The sequence below is a fragment of the Oncorhynchus masou genome, chromosome 18, assembly GCF_036934945.1.
Source record: "Oncorhynchus masou masou isolate Uvic2021 chromosome 18, UVic_Omas_1.1, whole genome shotgun sequence".
NCBI classification, from domain to species: domain Eukaryota; kingdom Metazoa; phylum Chordata; class Actinopteri; order Salmoniformes; family Salmonidae; genus Oncorhynchus; species Oncorhynchus masou.
In genome coordinates, this window is record NC_088229.1 from 31684884 (window position 1) to 31704598 (window position 19715).

Below are 19715 nucleotides of genomic sequence, written 5' to 3' on the forward strand. Positions count from 1 at the left end.
AGACAGAGAGAAACTAAATCCTACCGGCCAGCACCGTTGTTCTTAAAAAATATATATATTTTTGAGACTATATCTAATGACGTTCTACTCAATATACTCTTTAAACTAATTTCCTGTATCCCCTTCTCCCTCATATTAAATCTCAGCCTCTCTCTTCCTCTGATACTGTGTGCTTGTTTAGCCAGTACATCAACTACATCGTTCCCCTCCACCCCCACATGGGCTGGGACCCAATAAATCTGATCTGTATACCCATCTGTCTAATCTTTCCATGGGTTTGTAGCACCTCATCAAGCGGATATTGTCTGCTAGTTGACCTAAATGACTGGAGACTCGTCAACACTGCACATGAATCAGAGCAATTAACTACTCTGGCTGGCTTGACTTCCTCCACCCACTGCAAGGCCCAACAGTATGGCCATCAGCTCCGCCGTATATACAGCCAGATGATCTGTAATACGTTTTCTGACTTCCACCCCACATTCCTGCACTACAAATGCTGACCCAGCACATCATGTCCTTGGATATTTTGTACCATCTGTGTAAATGGCCACAAAATCCTGATACACAGTATCCAGACATCTCTTAAACAAATCAGATGGATCCCTATCTTTCTTTGGTCTCTCCAACACTTCTAGATCAACTACTGGAGTTGGCAGTAGCCATGATGGATTCACAGGAATAACTACTGTTGGGCTAAACTCCCTTCTATACAATCCCGTTTCCTTCGCCTGGATATTACCCACCCACCCAAAGCTTGTGTTCTGTCTTCGCTCATGTTCCCAGCATACCTGTAAAATCCCTTTTGCAGGATGAGAAACCCCATGTCCCTGTAGGTTGATCCAACAATGAATTGCCAGCTGCTGTCTCCTAATCTGCAATGACATATCCCCCATCTCCACCTGTAGTGCAGCCACTGGGGGCATATCCCCCATCTCCACCTGTAGTGCAGACACTGGGGGCATATCCCCCATCTCCACCTGTAGTGCAGACACTGGGGGCATATCCCCCATCTCCACCTGTAGTGCAGACACTGGGGGCATATCCCCCATCTCCACCTGTAGTGCAGACACTGGGGACGTCCAAAATGCCCCACTACATATTCTGGGGACATATCCCCCAGTCCTTGCAGGCCCATATCCCCCATCTCCACCTGAGTGCAGGGCATAGCCTAGTGGTTAGAGTGTTGGACTGGGGGCATATCCCCCATCTCCACCTGTAGTGCAGACATGTTCAAACCCCGAGCTGACAAGGTACGAATAGCCTAGTGGTTAGAGTGTCGTTCTGTTCAAACCCCCCTGAACAGGCAGTTAACCCACTGTTCCTAGGCCGTCACTGAAAATAAGAATTTGTTCTTAACTGACTTGCCTAGTAAAATAAAGGTAAAAAAAGATATGACACCTAGCCTTTCCAATGATGTCCGGGTTGCTGAACCATAAGCTATTATACTGCCATAGTCTATTACAGATAGGATCAATGCAACATGCATGGTCCTCAATGAGGAAACCCCAGCCCCCCACTCCTGCCCTATCAGACAGTGCATCACATTTTGCATCTTCTTACACTTTCCCACCACTCTCTCAATGTGTTCTGCCCAAGTCTAGTGTCAAAATATACCCCAAGGAACCCGAAGGCCCCAACCCTCTCCAGGTTTCTCCCATATAACCTCAAGCATACCTCATCTCCCACCTTCCTCCTGGTAAAGAACACTGTCTTGAGTTTTCTCTACAGGGAACCTGAATCCCCACATTAATGCCTGTAGCTCTGCCTCATCAATTGCTTCCTGTATTGCCCATTTCTTCCCCTCTTCCATAAGGCCCCATCATCTGCAAATAACCACCTCCCAATGTCCGACTGTACCTGAGAGTAAACATCATTGATCATGACTGAGAACAACAGAGGACGAGTCATGCTCCCCCTGTGGTGTACCGTTCTCTTCCTTGTTGGTTCACTTGTTGTCAATATATTGTTTCAAACCAGTACTTAACACCACCTAGTGGTACGGATGGTTGTTTTGGAGCAAAGACCCTTTTTTTATACAGTTGAAGTCGGAAGTTTACATACACTTAAGTTGGAGTCATTAAAACTCGTTTTTCAACCACTCCACAAATGTCTTTATAACAAACTATAGTTTTGTCGAGTTGGTTAGGACATCAACTTTGTGCACGACACAAGTCGTTTTTCCAACAATTGTTTACAGACAGATGATTTCACTTATAATTCACTGTATCACAATTCCAGTGGGTCAGAAGTTTACATACACAAAGTTGACTGTGCCTTTAAACAGCTTGGAAAAATCCAGAAATTATGTCATGGCTTTAGAAGCTTCTGATAGGCTAATTGACATCATTTGAGTTAATTGGAGGTGTGCCTGTGGCTGTATTTCAAGGCCTATCTTCCAACTCAGTGCCTCTTTGCTTGACATCATGGGAAAATGTTAGACATCAACAAGTCTGGTTCATCCTTGGGAGCAATTTCCAAACGCCTGAAGGTACCACGTTCATCTGTACAAACAATAGTATGCAAGTATAAACCCCATGGGACCACACAGCCATCATACCGCTCAGGAAGGAGATGCATTCTGTCTCCGAGAGATGAACATATTTTGGTGCGAAAAATTCAAATCAATCCCAGAACAACAGCAAAGGACCTTCTGAAGATGCTGGAGGAAACAGGTACAAAAGTATCTATATCCACAGTAAAACGAGTCCTAAATCGACATAACCTGAAAGGCCGCTCAGCAAGGAAGAAGTCACTACTACAAAACCATCATAAAAAAAGCCAGACTACGGTTTGCAACTGCACATGGGGACAAAGATCATACTTTTTGGAGAAATGTCCTCTGGTCTGATGAAACAAAAATAGAACTGTTTGGCCATAATGACCATCGTTATGTTTGGAGGAAAAAGGGGGAGGCTTGCAAGCTGAAGAACAGCATCCCAACCGTGAAGCACGAGGGTGGCAGCATCATGTTGTGGGGGTGCTTTGCTACAGGTGGGACTGGTGCACTTCACAAAATAGATGGCATCATGAGGGAGGAAAATGATGTGGATATATTGAAACAACATCTCAAGACATCAGTCGGGAAGTTAAAGCTTGGTTGCAAATGGGTCTTCCAAATGGACAATGACCCCAAGCATACTTCCAAAGTTGTGGCAAAATGGCTTAAGGACAACAAAGTCAAGGTATTGGAGTGGCCATCACAAGGCCCTGACCTCAATCCTATAGAAAATTGTGGGCAGAACTGAAAATGCATGTGTGAGCAAGAAGGCCTACAAACCTGATTCAGTTATACCAGCTCTGTCAGGAGGAATGGGCCAAAATTCACCCAACTTATTGTGGGAAGCTTGTGGAAGGCAACCCGACACGTTTGACCCAAGCTAAACAATTTAAAGGAAACGCTACCAAATACTAATTGAGTTTGTAAACTTCTGACCCACTGGGAATGTGATGAAAGAAATAGAAGCTGAAAGAAATCATGCTCTATTATTCTGACATTTCCGTTCTTGCAATAAAGGGATGATCCTAACTGACCTAAGACAGGAGATTCTTACTAGGATTAAGTCAGGAATTGTGAAAAACTGTGTTTAAATGTATTTGGCCAAGCGTAAGTGTGAACTTCCGACTTCAACTGTATATATATATTTATATTTATGCACAATTTAAAAAAGTACAAAAACAGAAATATACAAGAGTACATAAACAGACTGGGTATCAGCAATGATTTGGTCAAGACCTACAAGTCTTTCTGCAAAGATGGATGCAAGTAGTTTTCCATCATTGTTCATTCATGTGATTTGTCTCCAATTTTTAACATAGGATCCTTGTTTAGTGTGGGGATTACAGAAATGAGGCCTTGTGTCATAGAAACAGGCAGGACCCCTAAATCAATTGCTTCCTTAAAGACATTAAATAGAAATTCAACAATATCCTCCTGAAAATATGTATAATAAGGCCATCATTCTCTGGAGATCTCTTTAACTTGCTGATACATTTTGTTATTTCATTGATAGAAATCAATTCAGAGGCATCCTAATCCCATTTTGAAAAGTGTCCTAGCTAGGTAAATTATAGTCTACATAGTTTTCAATACATGTTTTATTCAAATAATATGTACAGTACAGGCATGGAACATTTTAAACACATTTAGTGACAATGTTGAAACCACATTATTATAGAATGTCTTAACCTATAAAATGTAACCTGAAATATTTACAACTATGCATTTACAAAGTATAATATTTATTTATCTGTTATTAAAAGCAAAGATTATTGACAGAAGTGGGGGCTTCAGGAAGCTGTAGCCTTCCATTCAAGATGTGAGTCAAATACTTGAAACAGGATGTCAGCGCAACTGGGGATCAGTAACCCATCACCAGAGCAAATTCATAGATATGTTGGGAAAAAGGAGATGAGGGACATTTTGCCATCAACTAACTCATGTAGTGATAATGTTGCTGCCTCTTAATGTCTTAAATCTTCATGCAACCTCAAGGGGACCAGCCAAAGATGTAATCATCACTGTGCATTAGAGCAGTGGTTTTCAAACCTCTTCTCGGGGACCCCCAGCAGTTCCCTATATTAGATCTATTCCAGAGCTAGCACACCTGATTAAACTTGTCAACTAATCATCAAGACCTTGATTAGATTAATCAGGTTAGCTAGTTCAGGGCTACAACAAAATTCTGAAGTGTCTAGGTGTCCCCGAAGAGAGGTTTGTGAACCCCTGCATGAGAGGACAAGCTGCTCGTGGAAGTTTTAGATGTAAATACCATAGAATTAGTTATATTGCTATGGTTCATACTTCGAGAAGGCCCTCAGTCCTCCTCACAGCACACTGGTCGAAGGTAAGATGTGCAGGACGTAGGTTATGACAGAGACCGCGATTAAGAGGAGAGGCTGAACCTGAGCTTGAAGCTGCCCCGACGATTTAGTCTTCAGCTCCACTTCCACAGGGAAGTGGTCACTCACTTCCAGAACCTGAAATGACGAACTGAGTTTATTCTGTGTCATGATATCTATGACAGAAGAAAAATACATTAAAAAATACAACTTTGGCATTCCTGGCATGGTGCCGCTTTTCCTGGGGGCTTTTCAAGATGGAAAAGGGTTTGAAATGCTAAAACACATGATAAAATATTGTTTGAAAAGAGCATTACCATTTCCTTTGAGAGTTTATACTCCTTGGCGATGTTGAAGACCCGAGCTGAATAAGGTTTGATGGCCTTTAAGAAGGGCTGTCCGTGTACCACAATCCTAAGAAAAACTAAGTGTCAAGTCAATAGAGCTGAATAGTAATATGTTATTGTATCCATCAATGCAGATTGTCTATAATCAAAATAATCCCTAATTCAAAGAATGTATAATTTAAGTGCAGCTCATTTTCTAATTTCCACCCACCTGTCATAGGCACAGCTGGTGAGGTCTCCAACAGTGGTGTCCACCTTGTCCCCGATCAACCAGAAGAATCCAGGGTTTGAGAACAGTCTGATGTTTGCCTTGTCCTGCCTTGTCATGTGCCCACAACCAGCATTGAAGGCTCCAAGGAACATCACTTTCTATAGGACACAGTGGCATTACATTGGTGTAGGTTAGATATGTGGATAATATAGCATGACAGATAAAACAGTAATTGAATTCATCTTACTATAGCCAAACAAAAACACAAACAGTTAGTTGAAATTGTTCTCCCAGTCTTGTCATGTCTCACCTCAGTATTCCACTTCCTTTTTATTTCCTCAAAGACATCATAAAGCTTGTCAATCTCCTTGATTGCGTCAGAGGCCGTAGTGTGCAGTGGGATCAGAGCAAAGTCTCCTATCACTGTTCAGAGGAAGATCATTAGTTATCAAAACAGCACAGATTGAATTTCAATTCTCATGAACTTAAAATAACCAACCTGTTTCCTTGGCTTGGAATCTAACAACAAAGGGGTCTCTGGAGAAAGCATCCACACCCCCTTCCTTTTTGTCAGCGTACTGGTACCTATCTGTCAACTCTACAGTCTCATTCCTGTGGAGAGGCATTTAGTTATAGCATAATTCACTTGGGCTTAAAGTTAAGCAGGGTGACAGATAATTAAAGAGTAGGACAGGGGAGGCAGCATATTTAGGAGGTTTTAAATGATTGCAAGTTTACGTCATGAGAATAGCATTTGTAAATGAATGTGATGTAAGAGCTCTGAAATATACACAGATTTGAGTCATTTAGCAGACAACACTAATTGCTCCTGTAAGTCGATCTGGATATGTCCCTTGCTCAAGGGCCCATCGACAGATCTTTCACCTAGTCAGCTCAGGATTCAAATATATAATGTAAAATGGTGTCTCTTACCGGTACAGATAGACATATTGCTCCTGGTCTTCAGGTGTCCGCCCCAGACCTCCACTGGCAACATACTTATAGTGATATTGGTCATCATATCTAAGACAAAATGAACAAAAATGGGTCTGAGTCGATAAATGAAGTGGAAAAAAATGTCTAGCATAAATAAAGAATTTCTTTATAACTCAAATCGATGTATTTCAAGTGCATTTAACAAAGGCCTCAATACACTTTACAGGGAGCAAAAACAATCAAAGAGGAATCAAACAAACAAAACAATTTAGCGTGAATGATTGAACGTTGCATCTGGTAGAGTATTATTAGATACCTGTTACAGTATATAGATTCTACTGTACCTAGTACTGTATCTGTTGAGTCTCCCCAACAGAGCTTTGGTGGCTTTGCCCTGTAGGTCTTTTACCTCCTGAAGGAGACAGATGTCACAGCGAGACACAACCTGTGGACAATCAACCAACAAGGTCAGAACATGAATGTCTAACAATCACTGAAAAATAACTAGATTATACAGCTGTGGCCTAAAAGGTTACTATACGCTTCACTCTGTTGATCTACATGCACTCTACTCAGCAAACTGGATGCAGTTTATCACAGTGCCATCCGTTTTGTCACTAAAGCACCTTATACCACCCACCACTGCGACTTGTATGCTCTAGTCGGCTGGCCCTCGCTACATATTCGTCGCCAGACCCACTGGCTCCAGGTCATCTACAAGTCCATGCTAGGTAAAGCTCCGCCTTATCTCAGTTCACTGGTCACGATGGCAACACCCATCCGTAGCACGTGCTCCAGCAGGTGTATCTCACTGATCATCCCTAAAGCCAACACCTCATTTGGCCGCCTTTTGTTCCAGTACTCTGCTGCCTGTGACTGGAACGAATTGCAAAAATCCCTGAAGTTGGAGACTTTTATCTCCCTCACCAACTTCAAACATGTGCTATCTGAGCATCTAACCGATCGCTGCAGCTGTACATAGTCTATCGGTAAATAGCCCACCCATTTTCACCTACCTCATCCCCACACTGTTTTTATTTATTTACTTTTCTGCTCTTTTGCACAACAGTATCTCTACCTGTACATGACCATCTGATCATTTATCACTCCAGTGCTAATCTGCAAAATTGTAATTATTCGCCTACCTCCTCATGCCTTTTGCACACAATGTATATAGACTCCCCTTTTTTGTACTGTGTTATTGACTTGTTAATTGTTTACTCCATGTGTCACTCTGTGTTGTCTGCTCACACTGCTAAGCTTTATCTTGGCCAGGTCGCAGTTGCAAATGAGAACTTGTTCTCAACTAGCCTACCTGGTTAAATAAAGGTGAAATAAAAAAATGCGTGCAGGTGAAATGGGATTTTTGGAGCAGCGGACACCTTTTTGGTAACATGATATCCTCGTCGGTCCCATTCACAAGGGGGCGATAGCAAAGTTGTTATTTTTGTCTTCTCATTTTGTGAAAGCAAGGAAGAATCGCCTTCCCTTGGTAGTAGTAGCAGCTAGCTTTAGCCTGGCTAAAAACATAGCAAGCTAGCTACAGTAGCCTTTTTAGCTTCTCACATTAACATGTGAAATAATCATGTTTATAAAGAAAAAAATATGCCCTTGCAAATATTTGTATAATTGCCAGTGTAACCTAAAACACTATAGGAGTGACCTACTGCTGGTATATTCATTCCCATTTCAGATAAAAATAAAATGGCATGTTTTGGTCATGAGAAAAAAAAGCACATGGCTAGCGAGTGGTCTTCAGCACCTAATACAACCCGTGGATCAAATCCTGAATGCTGATTGGTTAAAACCGAATTCCAACCAGTCTCTATTTCACAAAATGATCGCCCACTTAAACCATGTCTTTAAAATGCTTGCTTATTCTGTTCCACCGGACTGCGCAATCCACGGTCTCATCAGCCTAGCCAGGCAATTTATGAACTCGATCTCCACTATAAAAAGCATTTAGACATTATAAAATTTAAAAAAAAAAACAACAACATTGTTTCAATATTCAAATTCGATCTAGCTGTTGCGTAGTGATGAACGTGTCAGAAGACGGGAAGACCGACAGGCAGCTTTTCTCAGCCAGTCGAAATCACGAATCAGCATAATTTTTATGGATATACAGTGTATTCGGAAAGTATTCAGACCCCTTGACCTTTTCCACATTTTCTTACTGAGGCACGGTGACTTGTCCAAAATGGCAAATCTTGCATTTCTGGAGGACCTGGCACAAGCTGCATTATGCGGGGAGCGTGTTTTCAATGAGCATGTGGATTTTTTTCCCCTGAGAGTGACTTATTGGCTTATTAGTAGATTTTGTTTTCCAAGGCATATTTTATTGTATCTCTGCAAACAACTCTCTCCAGTATTAGAAAGGGAGACGAAATGCACCAATTGCATCCTAGTGCATACCCAAGTCCTCTCCACCCTGGGATTTTTGGCCACAGGAACATTCCAGCGGGAGATTGAGGATCGGTCTGGCATTACACAACTAACAATGAGATGAATATTGCCTGCAGTCCTTCATGGCATTATTTCATTGACCCCACAATACATACAGTTTCCATACACTGCTGTGCAACAGGCCAGAGTGAAAAGGGATTTCCATACCATAGCTAGATTTCTCAATGCGTTTTGGAGTAATTGACTGCACCCACATCGCAATAAAAGCACCATCATTGAACAAATTCAACAGAAAAGGTTTCCATTCTGTCAATGTGCAGGTCATCGGTGATTCACATTTGGCTTTGTTGAATGTAGTGGCCAAATGGCCGGATGGGACACATGACTCAGTTCAGTCAGCCTTAACCTCCAGGAAGGAGCTGTTGAGGATGGATGGCTTATGTTTTATTTGTCATGTTAGACCTCTACTGGGAAACAATATCTGCATGTTGTGTTCATATCTGCAGGAGACTGGGGCTACCCATTAAAAACCATGGCTTATGACTCCCCTCACAAACCAACAAGAGGCAAGGTACAACCAAGCCCATGCATGCACAAGAACAGTGGAGCACACCATAGGCCTGCTGAAAGGGCACTGGCTGTGCTTATCTGGGACAGGAGGCACACTGCAATACCAGCCTAGCAAGGTTTGCCTCTGAAATTACATTGACAAGGAAAACAATCAAATTGACAAGGAAAACGCATTTACATTTCACCAGAATTTGTCTCACTTTTGACACAATCAACAAGTTCTTTCAATTATTGATTTCTCTCTCAGGCCATTGCATACATCCTCCAGCTGCTGTTTGAGTCCAATAATTGATGTGTTGATCTCCTCGTTGTTTCAGGACTGCGTCAAGAGGAAAAGCTGAAGCGGTCGCCAAAGAGGACACCCTTCTGTGAAGATTTCATGTTTTGTTATATTTATTGTCAAGAAAAAAATATTTAGATGTGGTCCATGTCTGAATATGGTTGCGAAAATAAATCTTGACTTACCATCAGTTGGTTTGTCTGGTATTCCTTTAGGGTCTAGGAGAGGGTCCTCAGTATCACCATCACAAATGATGCCAGACACTGAGGTCTCTCCAATTATGCTCCAAATGCACTGGTCCATAGCAGACAGTGAAGAGTCACTCTGCCCTCCTCCTGTTGCACTTATCCCTTTTGTGGATCATTCTTTTTGTTGTTGTTGCTGCTGCTGCATGTTTTCAAATCAAACCATTTCTTTTTAATTTCATTAACTGTTTCTGCACTCAGATGAAGCAGAAGTTACCACAGCTCTAACCTGCTCCCAAGCAATATTTAAAAAAATAAAATCTTATTTGACAAGCCATTGCTGAGGGCTCCAAAAGTATGGCTTGTTTGACTTCCACTTCAGTGATCAAAAGTCCTATTTCTGCGTCTGATTATGTTTTCTCCATATTGGCGGACAGAAATCAGTGACATTTCTTGCAGCTTTAAAAGGGAAGGTTTGTGACCATAAATGGTCATTTAGGGCAGTTAGTTATGTAAATGAGACTTCAAGTGCACTAGCACAGTGTTTTAGAATGTGTCGGATTCATCAAGGCAAAATACTTACAGATGTGTGTAAATCAAGCGTACGAGCAATTGATAAATATTTACATTTACATTTAAGTCATTTAGCAGACGCTCTTTATTGTACTTGCAATCATTTTAAATCTTCTTACGAGTTCATTTAGAAGCTTTTCTACGTAACATTGATAAATGAGGGCCCTGGCACCATCCTGTGACGCATGGTGGTGGCATCATCATGCTGTGGGGATGTTTTTCAGTGACAGGGACTGAGAAACAAGTCAGGATTGAGGCAAAGATGAACGGAGCAAAGTACAGAGAGATCCTTGATGAAAACCTGCTTCAGAGAGCTCAAGATCTCAGACTGGGGTGAAGGTTCACCTTCCAACAGGACAAGGACCCTAAGCACACTGCCAAGACAATGCAGGAGTGGCTTCGGGACAAGTCTGAATGTCCTTGAGTGGCCCAGCCAGAGCCCGGACTTGAACACCTTTGGAGACCTGAAAATAGCTGCGCAGCGATGCTCCCCATTCAACCTGACAGAGCTTGAGAGGATCTGCAGAGAAGAATGGGAGAAACTCCCCAAATACAGGTGTGCCAAGCTTGTAGGGTCCTACCCAATTCGACTCGAGGCTGTAATCGCTGCCAAATGTGCTTCAAAGTAGTGAGTAATGGGTCTGAATACTTATGTAAATGTGATAGTTTTTAAAAAAGTAATACATTTGCAAATATATACAAAAAAATATCAATAGAAAACAAGTAAAACGAAACGAATTGCAGCTAATTTGCAGTCTTTCCAGCTTCTGTGTTAGCTGTGTTGTTGGCTAGCACCTGAACAACAGTTTCCTTCAGACAGAGCACATGTTCTATGCCAGGTGAAATCGCATCTCAATAGCTCATTGTTATAGATGTATCCAAATAAATGTCACTAGAAAACAGCTTAAACAAATGCAAACACTTTGTTGTTATTCTGGCTTCACTGTTTGACGTGACTCAGGGATAAGAACAGTACCAGCCTGTATGGCAATAGAACATTTAGAACGAATGACTGGGTCATGTCCATAGATACAGAACAAAAACACTGAATAACTGTCACTTCTCTGGCAACAGAACCGATAGAACAAACGACCAGTTGGCTTGGGTAGCAACCCTAGATGTGTCAGGACTATCTTGTGGAAGCATGAAATATTTTGATGAATTTATTCATACTTAAATTCATGAAAATATGTACATCATTATTTGATTATGTTGGTAACCCGTTGTAGAAAAGTGATAAAGTCCTCGAAGCCAGTGCTTCAAGACGAACCATGCCAATATATCCTCCAAACACCGGCTTTGAGGGCATTATAACTTAATTATACCATTTCACAATTGTCTGTAAATCACTAGTTAGTACTCCGAAACAAAACACCTTTTGGCGTGGATTCTTGTGGTTTGGTTTACGGTTTGAACAGTTGCTGAAATTATATTTGGTTATCAAGGCAAAATAGGCTAATTTGATGAATAGCCTTTAGATCAGATCAAGGAACCCGCAGAAGAAATTATGCAACATGTCGTCATTTTCGGGTAGTAAAACAGTATGTCTAAGTGTATTCCAAGGAGCACTTCCTTTTGTAACGAAAAACGACATTGCAACACGCCAAATCTTGAGTCTGCAAAGAGCTTGCCTTAAGTAAAACAATGTAATGGCAAAAATGTACATTTCCTCCTATATAGAAATAACCAAAAGTAACTGCTTTTAATTATAAGAACATGCATCAACTTGGCATCATTGGAAAGAAAACACCTGAGAGATAAGGAAATGGTAAGACCATAGATGGAATCAGGCACACAAACCAACCATGTTATTTTTTTTTTGTCATCTTTACATGGACAAGCTAAGTCAATTATTGATGAATAGTCATGGAAACAGATGCCTTCCACAACAACTTTAAAAAAACATCGGGAAAAAACCCGGGATTAATAGACAACAGCTAGAACTTCAGACGTTTTAGTAAGGGGTGTCAGGTGTGGTCAAGGGACATCGCCAAGTGTTACCTCAACCTCTCCAAAGTATGTAAATAAGGTAATTCCACTGCTATTACACATTGAATAAGCCTGAATGTTATTGGTCACTATAAAAACACAATTTCCACAATAACAACCTCTCTCAGTGTGGAGGTGTCAGGGGACAATCTTTTAACCTCTCCAAAGTGTCCGAATAGTATAATCATTACACAGGTGCACTGTGCTGGGGACAATAAAAGGCCACTCTATAATGTACAGTTTTGTTACAACACAATGCCACAGATGTCTCTGTTCCCAGAGAATTGAATGTTCATTTCTCTACCATTAGCTGCTTCCAATGTCATTTTAGAGAATTTGGCAGTACATCCAGCCAACTTCACAACCCCAGATCACGTGTAATCACACCAGCCCAGGACCTCCACATCCGGCTTCTTCACCTGCGGGATCGTCTGAGACCAGCCACCTGGACAGCTGATGAAACTGAGGAGTATTTGTGTCTGTAATAACGCCCTTTTGTGGGGAAAAACTACTTCTGATTGGCAGGTCTGACTCCCAACTGGGTGGGACAATGCCCTCCCAGGCCCACCCCTGGCTGCGCCACTGCCCAGTCAAGTGAAATCCATAGATAAGGACCTAATGAATTTGTTTCAAATGACTGATTTCCTTATATGAACTGTAACTCAGTAATCGTAAGCTCTCTCACACACAGAATTAATAAACAGTATGGAAATATTATTAAAGTGATCCCATGTCTATGTACTTAGGGCAGCAGCATCTAAGGTGCAGGGTTGAGTAACCGGCTAGTGACAGTGACTAAGTTCAGGGCTGGGTACTGGCTAATGATGGCTATTTAACAGTTTTATAGCCTTAACCTCTATGGGATCGATGTCCCATCAGCGAGACGGTTGAGCTAACGTAGGCTAACCTTTTTGCTGAGTATACTAGCGAAATGCATAGCACTCAGAATTAAAAAGGTTTTACCAGGTATTGTTCATCCTGATCAGACACGTTTTTTACATAGACAATACATTGGAGATAATATGCGACTACTAGAAATAATAGAACATGAAACATCTAAGAAGCCAGGCCTGGTATTTATAGCGGATATTGAAAAGGCCTTTGATAAAGACTGGATTTTATTTATAAATGTGTGGAGCCTCTTATAAAATGGGTAAAAGTAATGTATAGCAACCAGAGGTGTAAAATGGTAAATAGCGGCTACTTCACAGAGAGTTTTGAATCATCGAAAGAAGTCAAACAAGGGTGTCCACTGTCACCATATATATTTGTTATGGCCATCGAAATGCTAGCAATTAAAATCAGTTCAAATAACAGAGTATTAAAAAATGCAAATATTAAAAACAAGGGTGTCCATGTATGCCGATGACTCAAGTTTTATATTGAGTCCAAAAACTAGTCCCTGCAATGTCTCATTGAAGATCTAGATAACTTTTCTGGACTAAAACCTAATTATGATAAAATGTACAATATTACGTATTGGATCTTTAAAAATATAACTAGCACATTACCCTTCAGATTACCTATAAAATGGGCTGACGGTGAAGTAGACATACTTGGTATTAATATCACAAAAGATATAAATGACCTCTCCACAATGAATTTCAATAGAAAACTAGTAAAAATAGACACGATCCTGCAACCATAGAGTGGTAAAATCCTTAGTCATATCTCAGTTTACTGACTTATGGCAATACTTACTCCTGATGATTCATTTCTCAAATCATATGAGCAAAACATATTTAGCTTTATCTAGGATGCTCAACCAGACAGGCACACTTTATCTTATCTATATTGAATATGAACTGGGTGGGTTGAGATAATTAATTATAAAACCTTTAAACGCTTCACTTATACAAAGGTTTGACTTGAACCCTAAATGGTTCTCATGTAGATTACTATGAAAAGCTCATCCATTGTTTAAAAACTTCCTTTTTTCCCTGTTCAGATTTCCATGTCTCATTTTCGATTAATTGAAAATGAGACCTTTTTCATATCATTTATTTTTTCAAACAAGCATTACAGAGCTGGTTACAATTTAATCCCACTGAAAATATAAATATTATGGCTGAATGTTTGAAAAGGGTATCGTTTTAAAATGAAATTGGAATTGTAGAGTCATATTTCATGGCGTTATCAGAATTGTATGGGAAGGTATGCTCAATCCAAGATTACAACCAATTAATTACAGAATTACCCCAGAAATGGAGGAGACAGGTGGCAGTGGGAGGAGGTAGGGAACTGGTGTGTGCCCAATATAAAGGATCAAAACTGACAGAGGAATAAAAATAGCATAAATAGGAAAGTATGCCAATTTCATTTGAGGACCAGGAAGTTGACAGCTGTGTCATACAGATTGCAAAATAGTTGATGTACCGATTCCATGGTCCATGGTGTATGAGTTGATATATAAAACAATGCAAGATTCAAGACGTCATGCCTTTCAGCTAAAATGATTGCACAGAATACTTGCCGCCAACAAAATGTTGAATATTTGGCATATACAATCACTGCAGCCTTGCAGATTTTGTTGTGAGGATACAGAATCAATAGACTATTTGTTTTGATATTGCCCTCAGGTAGCCCCTTTCTGGTCTCAGGTTCAGGAATGGCTGAAAAAGCATAACATTAATCTAAAATTGAAATAGCATTGCTGGGAGATCTGGAGAGACCTGGTCAGCCAATTACTATACTTTGAGTAAAAGTATTTATCTTCAACTCACAATCTGTGGATTCTGTTCAAGAAATTCCAATTGTAGGTTAAACATCACAGCATAGTTGAAAGATATTCACTACTGTTTAAAAGTTTGGGGTCACTTAGAAATGTCCTTGTTTTTTAAAGAAAAGAAAAAAGATTGTCCATTAAAATAACATCAAATTGATCCGAAATTCAGTGTAGACTTTGTTATTGTCATAAATTACTGCTGTAGCTGGAAACAGCTAATCCTAGTTGATCATTTTAAAAGGCTAATTGATCATTAGAAAACCCTTTGCAATTATGTTAGCACAGCAGAAAACTGTTGTTCTGATTAAATAAGCAATAAAACTGGCCTTCTTTAGACGAGTTGAGTATATGGAGCATCAGCATTTGTGGGTTTGATTACAGGCTCAAAATGGCCAGAAACAAAGAGAAATGAAGGCTATTCCATGCGAGAAATTGCCAAGAAACTGAAGATCTCATACAACGCTGTGTACTACTCCCTTCACAGAACAGAGCAAACAGTCTCTAACCGTGTGGGAGGCGTGGGAGTGGGAGGCCCCGGTGCACAACTGAGCAAGTTTAAATTAGTGTCTAGTTTGAGAAACAGACACCTCACAAGTCCTCAACTGGCAGCTTCATTATATAGTACCCGCAAAAACATGGATGCTGGCCTTCTAAGCAGAGTTCCTCTGTCCAGTGTCTGTGTTCTTTTTCATTACATTTACATTTAAGTCATTTAGCAGACGCTCTTATCCAGAGCGACTTACAAATTGGTGAATTCACCTTCTGACATCCAGTGGAACAGCCACTTTACAATAGTGCATCTAAATCATTTAAGGGGGGGGTGAGAAGGATTACTTTATCCTATCCTAGGTATTCCTTGAAGAGGTGGGGTTTCAGGTGTCTCCGGAAGGTGGTGATTGACTCCGCTGTCCTGGCGTCGTGAGGGAGTTTGTTCCACCATTGGGGGGCCAGAGCAGCGAACAGTTTTGACTGGGCTGAGCGGGAACTGTACTTCCTCCTGTACTTCCCATCTTAAACTTTTCTTTTTATTGGCCAGTCTGAGATATGGCTTTTTCTTTGCAACTCTGCCGAGAAGGCCAGCATCCCGGAGTTGCCTCTTCACTTTTGACATTGAGACTGGTGTTTTGCGGGTACTATTTAATGAAGCTGCCAATTGACCCTGTAGGATATCTGTCGACGTGCCCTTGAGCAGGGCTTTAACCCTGGTTGCTTCTGTGGGTTGCTCTGGATGGGAGTCTGTTAAATGACTAAAGGTAATGTAAATGTTGAGCAGCTTCACTGCAAGTACATTGTATGTTTTAATATTCAATAAAGGTTTTGTTTTAAACAATGGCCGTAAGAATTTGGTGGCCTCTCCAAAGTTACACAGAATATATCCAATATATACCAGTAAACAAGTGTGAAACAAATACAACATGTAACTACTTTGGAATGATACACAGGACACCACTATACTGTAAATACAAAACAAAAAGAAGCAGACCACAACTATATAAAAAGTACTAAATGCATCACAGGAGGTTGGTGGCACCTTAATTGGGGAAAACAGGTAATGACTGGAGCAGACAGTGGAATGGTATCAAATACATCAAACACATGGTTTCCAGGTGTTTGATGCCATTCCAGACATTATTATGAGCCATTGTCCCCTCTGCAGCCTCCACTGAAATACATACTATATATAGAACGCTATGCAAAATAATTTACATACAGAACTAAAACTGAATCCAATCCTTACAGTAAATATTTATTTGCCAGAGTCGTCAAGGTCGCTCCCAGCCTCTCTGTTTGACTCACTAAGAATTTCCTCCAAAGTCCCTATACCTGGCTTTTGTAAATGTTTTACTCCCCTATTGGGTAGTTTGCTTGCTTTTTACATTCCTGATAAGCCATTTTTATGCCAAAGCGATGAAAGAATCCGTTCAAAATATTATGATGCGCTCTGGAGTGCATCCTTTCAAAATGCCGGTAGTAATGGGCCGCATTACTCAAAATAGCTATGAAGCTTACCTTATTGGCTACACGACTGTCCATATTTGACTTTATCCCCTCCCCAGTCTAACCACTTCTTTTGTTCACTAAGATGTGGTCACTGGGTGGACATTGGTGTTCTACTTCATCCATACGTTACCGGAGAACATTGGTAACTTAATGGGCTACTTTTGTTCGTAAGAACCTTGCTCAAACACAGGCCAAATCGAAGCGTATGTTGTAAGATGTTTGTTGTTTAGTGAAAACAAAGTATAAAATGAACTTCTTGGATCTCTGGGATGTGACTCGATAATGGTAGGTCACAGGCCGAAAAATAACATCCGTATCATCTTTGGAATCTTCGCTTTCACCACATATCAACGTTGTTCAAGTGTATATAGGGTGTGACCTGACACCTTATGGCTCTACGCCCATATATGGTACTAGCCGGACCAAAGATTGTATGGTACGTATGGAAAGCCAAGATCACCAGCTTTCAGGAGACACCCTGTATTCACGGATAGGGGCTACTGTTCTCATTTTAGACGACATTGAATACGAAGGTCCCCTATTTAGGACACCCTACATTTAAGTGGTTATTAAGATGAATTTGAGACTGATTTACACAACAGTATGACACTATAGTTAAAGATGCTGTCCAGGATCTTAAGCACTAAGCTAGAAATTCGTAACATATTGTATGAATTGGAATTCGTAACGTATACAAATTGCAAATAAAAAAAAATTGCAGTCCATAACATCTCATACTAAATTGTGCAACATTTTCGGGGGACCCGTTTTGGCGTGTGAGCACTAGTTTTCAAAGCTACTGGCTGAAATTATACAAAATCTTAGTTTCTCTTTTGAGCCACTCTTCACTAAAAGCAAAAGTTTTCTTCTTGTAAGCCTGTATTATTCTGAAAAGACAAGAGTCACCTTGGTCAGAGTGTGCATCACTCTGTAGTTGGCTGATTTGATGACATCGAAGTTCTGGATGTTGAAGGCACATATCTTGAAGCCTGAACATGGTCCATAAATACCAATGAGAAGGAGGAGGAGAGGAGTGGGGCAACTCATGACTGAGCTGCTTGCTGTTAATAGAAAAGACGTGAAATTACTGGGCATCGACATATTCATTTTTTTTACTATACATTGTGAGTCATTAAAATGGTAATCACTCAGATCACGGTTCATCACCAACCTTTCTGTTTAAAAAAACAGATTCCTAATGTAATACCTGCTAAGTAACAGTTGTGGCACCATGTGAAGAGATGAATGAGTCCAGGATGTCATTCAGCAAAGCAACACAGTTGTGTGTAAACAGCTCTGCAATATAAACCCTAAACTAGTTTTTCCTGAATGTCGGGTTAGTCATTTGGAGCTGTGTCCTGCATTATCAGTGTGTTTGTCAACTCCAGGGCAGTGAGTGAATGTCAATCTGAAAGAGTTGTTCAAAAGGTAAATCTTTCACAATCCTCACATTAAGCTTCACTCAAGCAATGTATTATTTTAAATAGGCAAGTCAGTTAAGAACAAATTCTTATTTACAATGACGGCCTACCCCGGACAAACCCTAACAACGCTGGGCCAATTGTGTGCCACCGCTTGGGACTCTCAATCACGGCCGGTTGTGATACAGCCTGGAATCGAACCAGGGTCTGTAGTGACGCCTCCAGCATTGTATTAACTAGTCTTTGTTAGAGAAGCAAACAGTTCATTGCTGTGCTCCACCATTGACGGTGATTGCATAATAGTGATACAATCAGTTTGAATTTGACCTGTTGGATAGAGAAACTGTGTCCTTGCGTGTTCAGTCACATTTGACAGTGCTGTTGAACAATAGAGAGGGAGCACACCAATCCAACCAGCTGTCCTGCTTCCTTAGTAAGCCCTAGCCCAGCCCTGACGCAGTATACTGGTGGTAGAATTCCACTCCAGGCTGTTTCTGCATTTGGGAAGTCATTGTTAAAGTTTAAAACAGAAGCTTGGATTCAACTAACTAGAGTCCCACTATGATCTTTGTGTTCCAAGGTTAGGGGAAACATCTAGAAATTAAAAACATTCCAGACGGAAGTGTTTACCAAATCAAACACACCCAACATGGCCCTGATTCAATTTCGATTGTTTCTTTAAACAATCCCACCAGAGGAAAATTGACTAACCACAGCATACAGCTGAGACTCAAAAACCTACAGTGCCAAACGCAGACTCAAAAAGAGCAATCGTCTCCATGATAGTGTTTGTACAATACACAAAGGCATGAAATCAAACATACATTTAGAAGCTTCTGGTGAGAAAGGTGAAGATTAAATATTTTAACAGAAACAGAGAGAATCATTAGCCTACCTTCTTTGATGAGAATTTGATCAATTCCAGGCACACCAAGGTGTTATATTAGGCTAATCTTTACACACCTTACCCAAACTCCCCAATGGCTGTCACTAGGTGAAAATTTTCACCCACAGAGATAGATAGAGGACTCATCTTTGTATCTGTGCCATTGTAGAGTCTGTGACAACATGGACAGCGCCATTGAAGCAATCTCCATTTTGAAGTAGTCAATTTTCTTCTTAAAAACATGACTCCATCAGGGTCACCAGGAGGGATCAGTAAATGAAGTTGGAAAGGGTGGAAGCCCTCAATGGCACTGCCCATGTTTTTACCCTTTTGGCCACCAGAG

General features: G+C 40.8%; 1 protein-coding gene across 4 annotated transcripts; it reads right to left on the minus strand.

Moving 5' to 3' along the window:
• Window positions 1-4080: 4080 nt before the first annotated feature.
• Window positions 4081-19659, minus strand: LOC135504402 (deoxyribonuclease gamma-like). Of its 4 annotated transcripts, XM_064922981.1 has the most exons (10): window positions 19382-19657; window positions 18214-18240; window positions 17972-18126; window positions 6681-6781; window positions 6334-6423; window positions 5900-6012; window positions 5711-5823; window positions 5401-5558; window positions 5160-5256; window positions 4081-4980 (listed from the first exon to the last, which is right to left on the minus strand). In XM_064922981.1, exons 2-10 carry the CDS (start codon window positions 18227-18229, stop codon window positions 4828-4830), a joined length of 996 nt encoding a protein of 331 aa, XP_064779053.1. In that variant the 5' UTR covers window positions 18230-18240; window positions 19382-19657; the 3' UTR covers window positions 4081-4827. The 4 variants fall into 4 exon arrangements, with proteins under 4 accessions (XP_064779053.1, XP_064779054.1, XP_064779055.1 ...); XM_064922982.1 differs by lacking the exon at window positions 18214-18240 and having other exon boundaries at window positions 19382-19655; XM_064922983.1 differs by lacking the exons at window positions 18214-18240; window positions 19382-19657 and adding an exon at window positions 18273-18414.
• Between the last annotated feature and the right edge of the window lie 56 nt (window positions 19660-19715).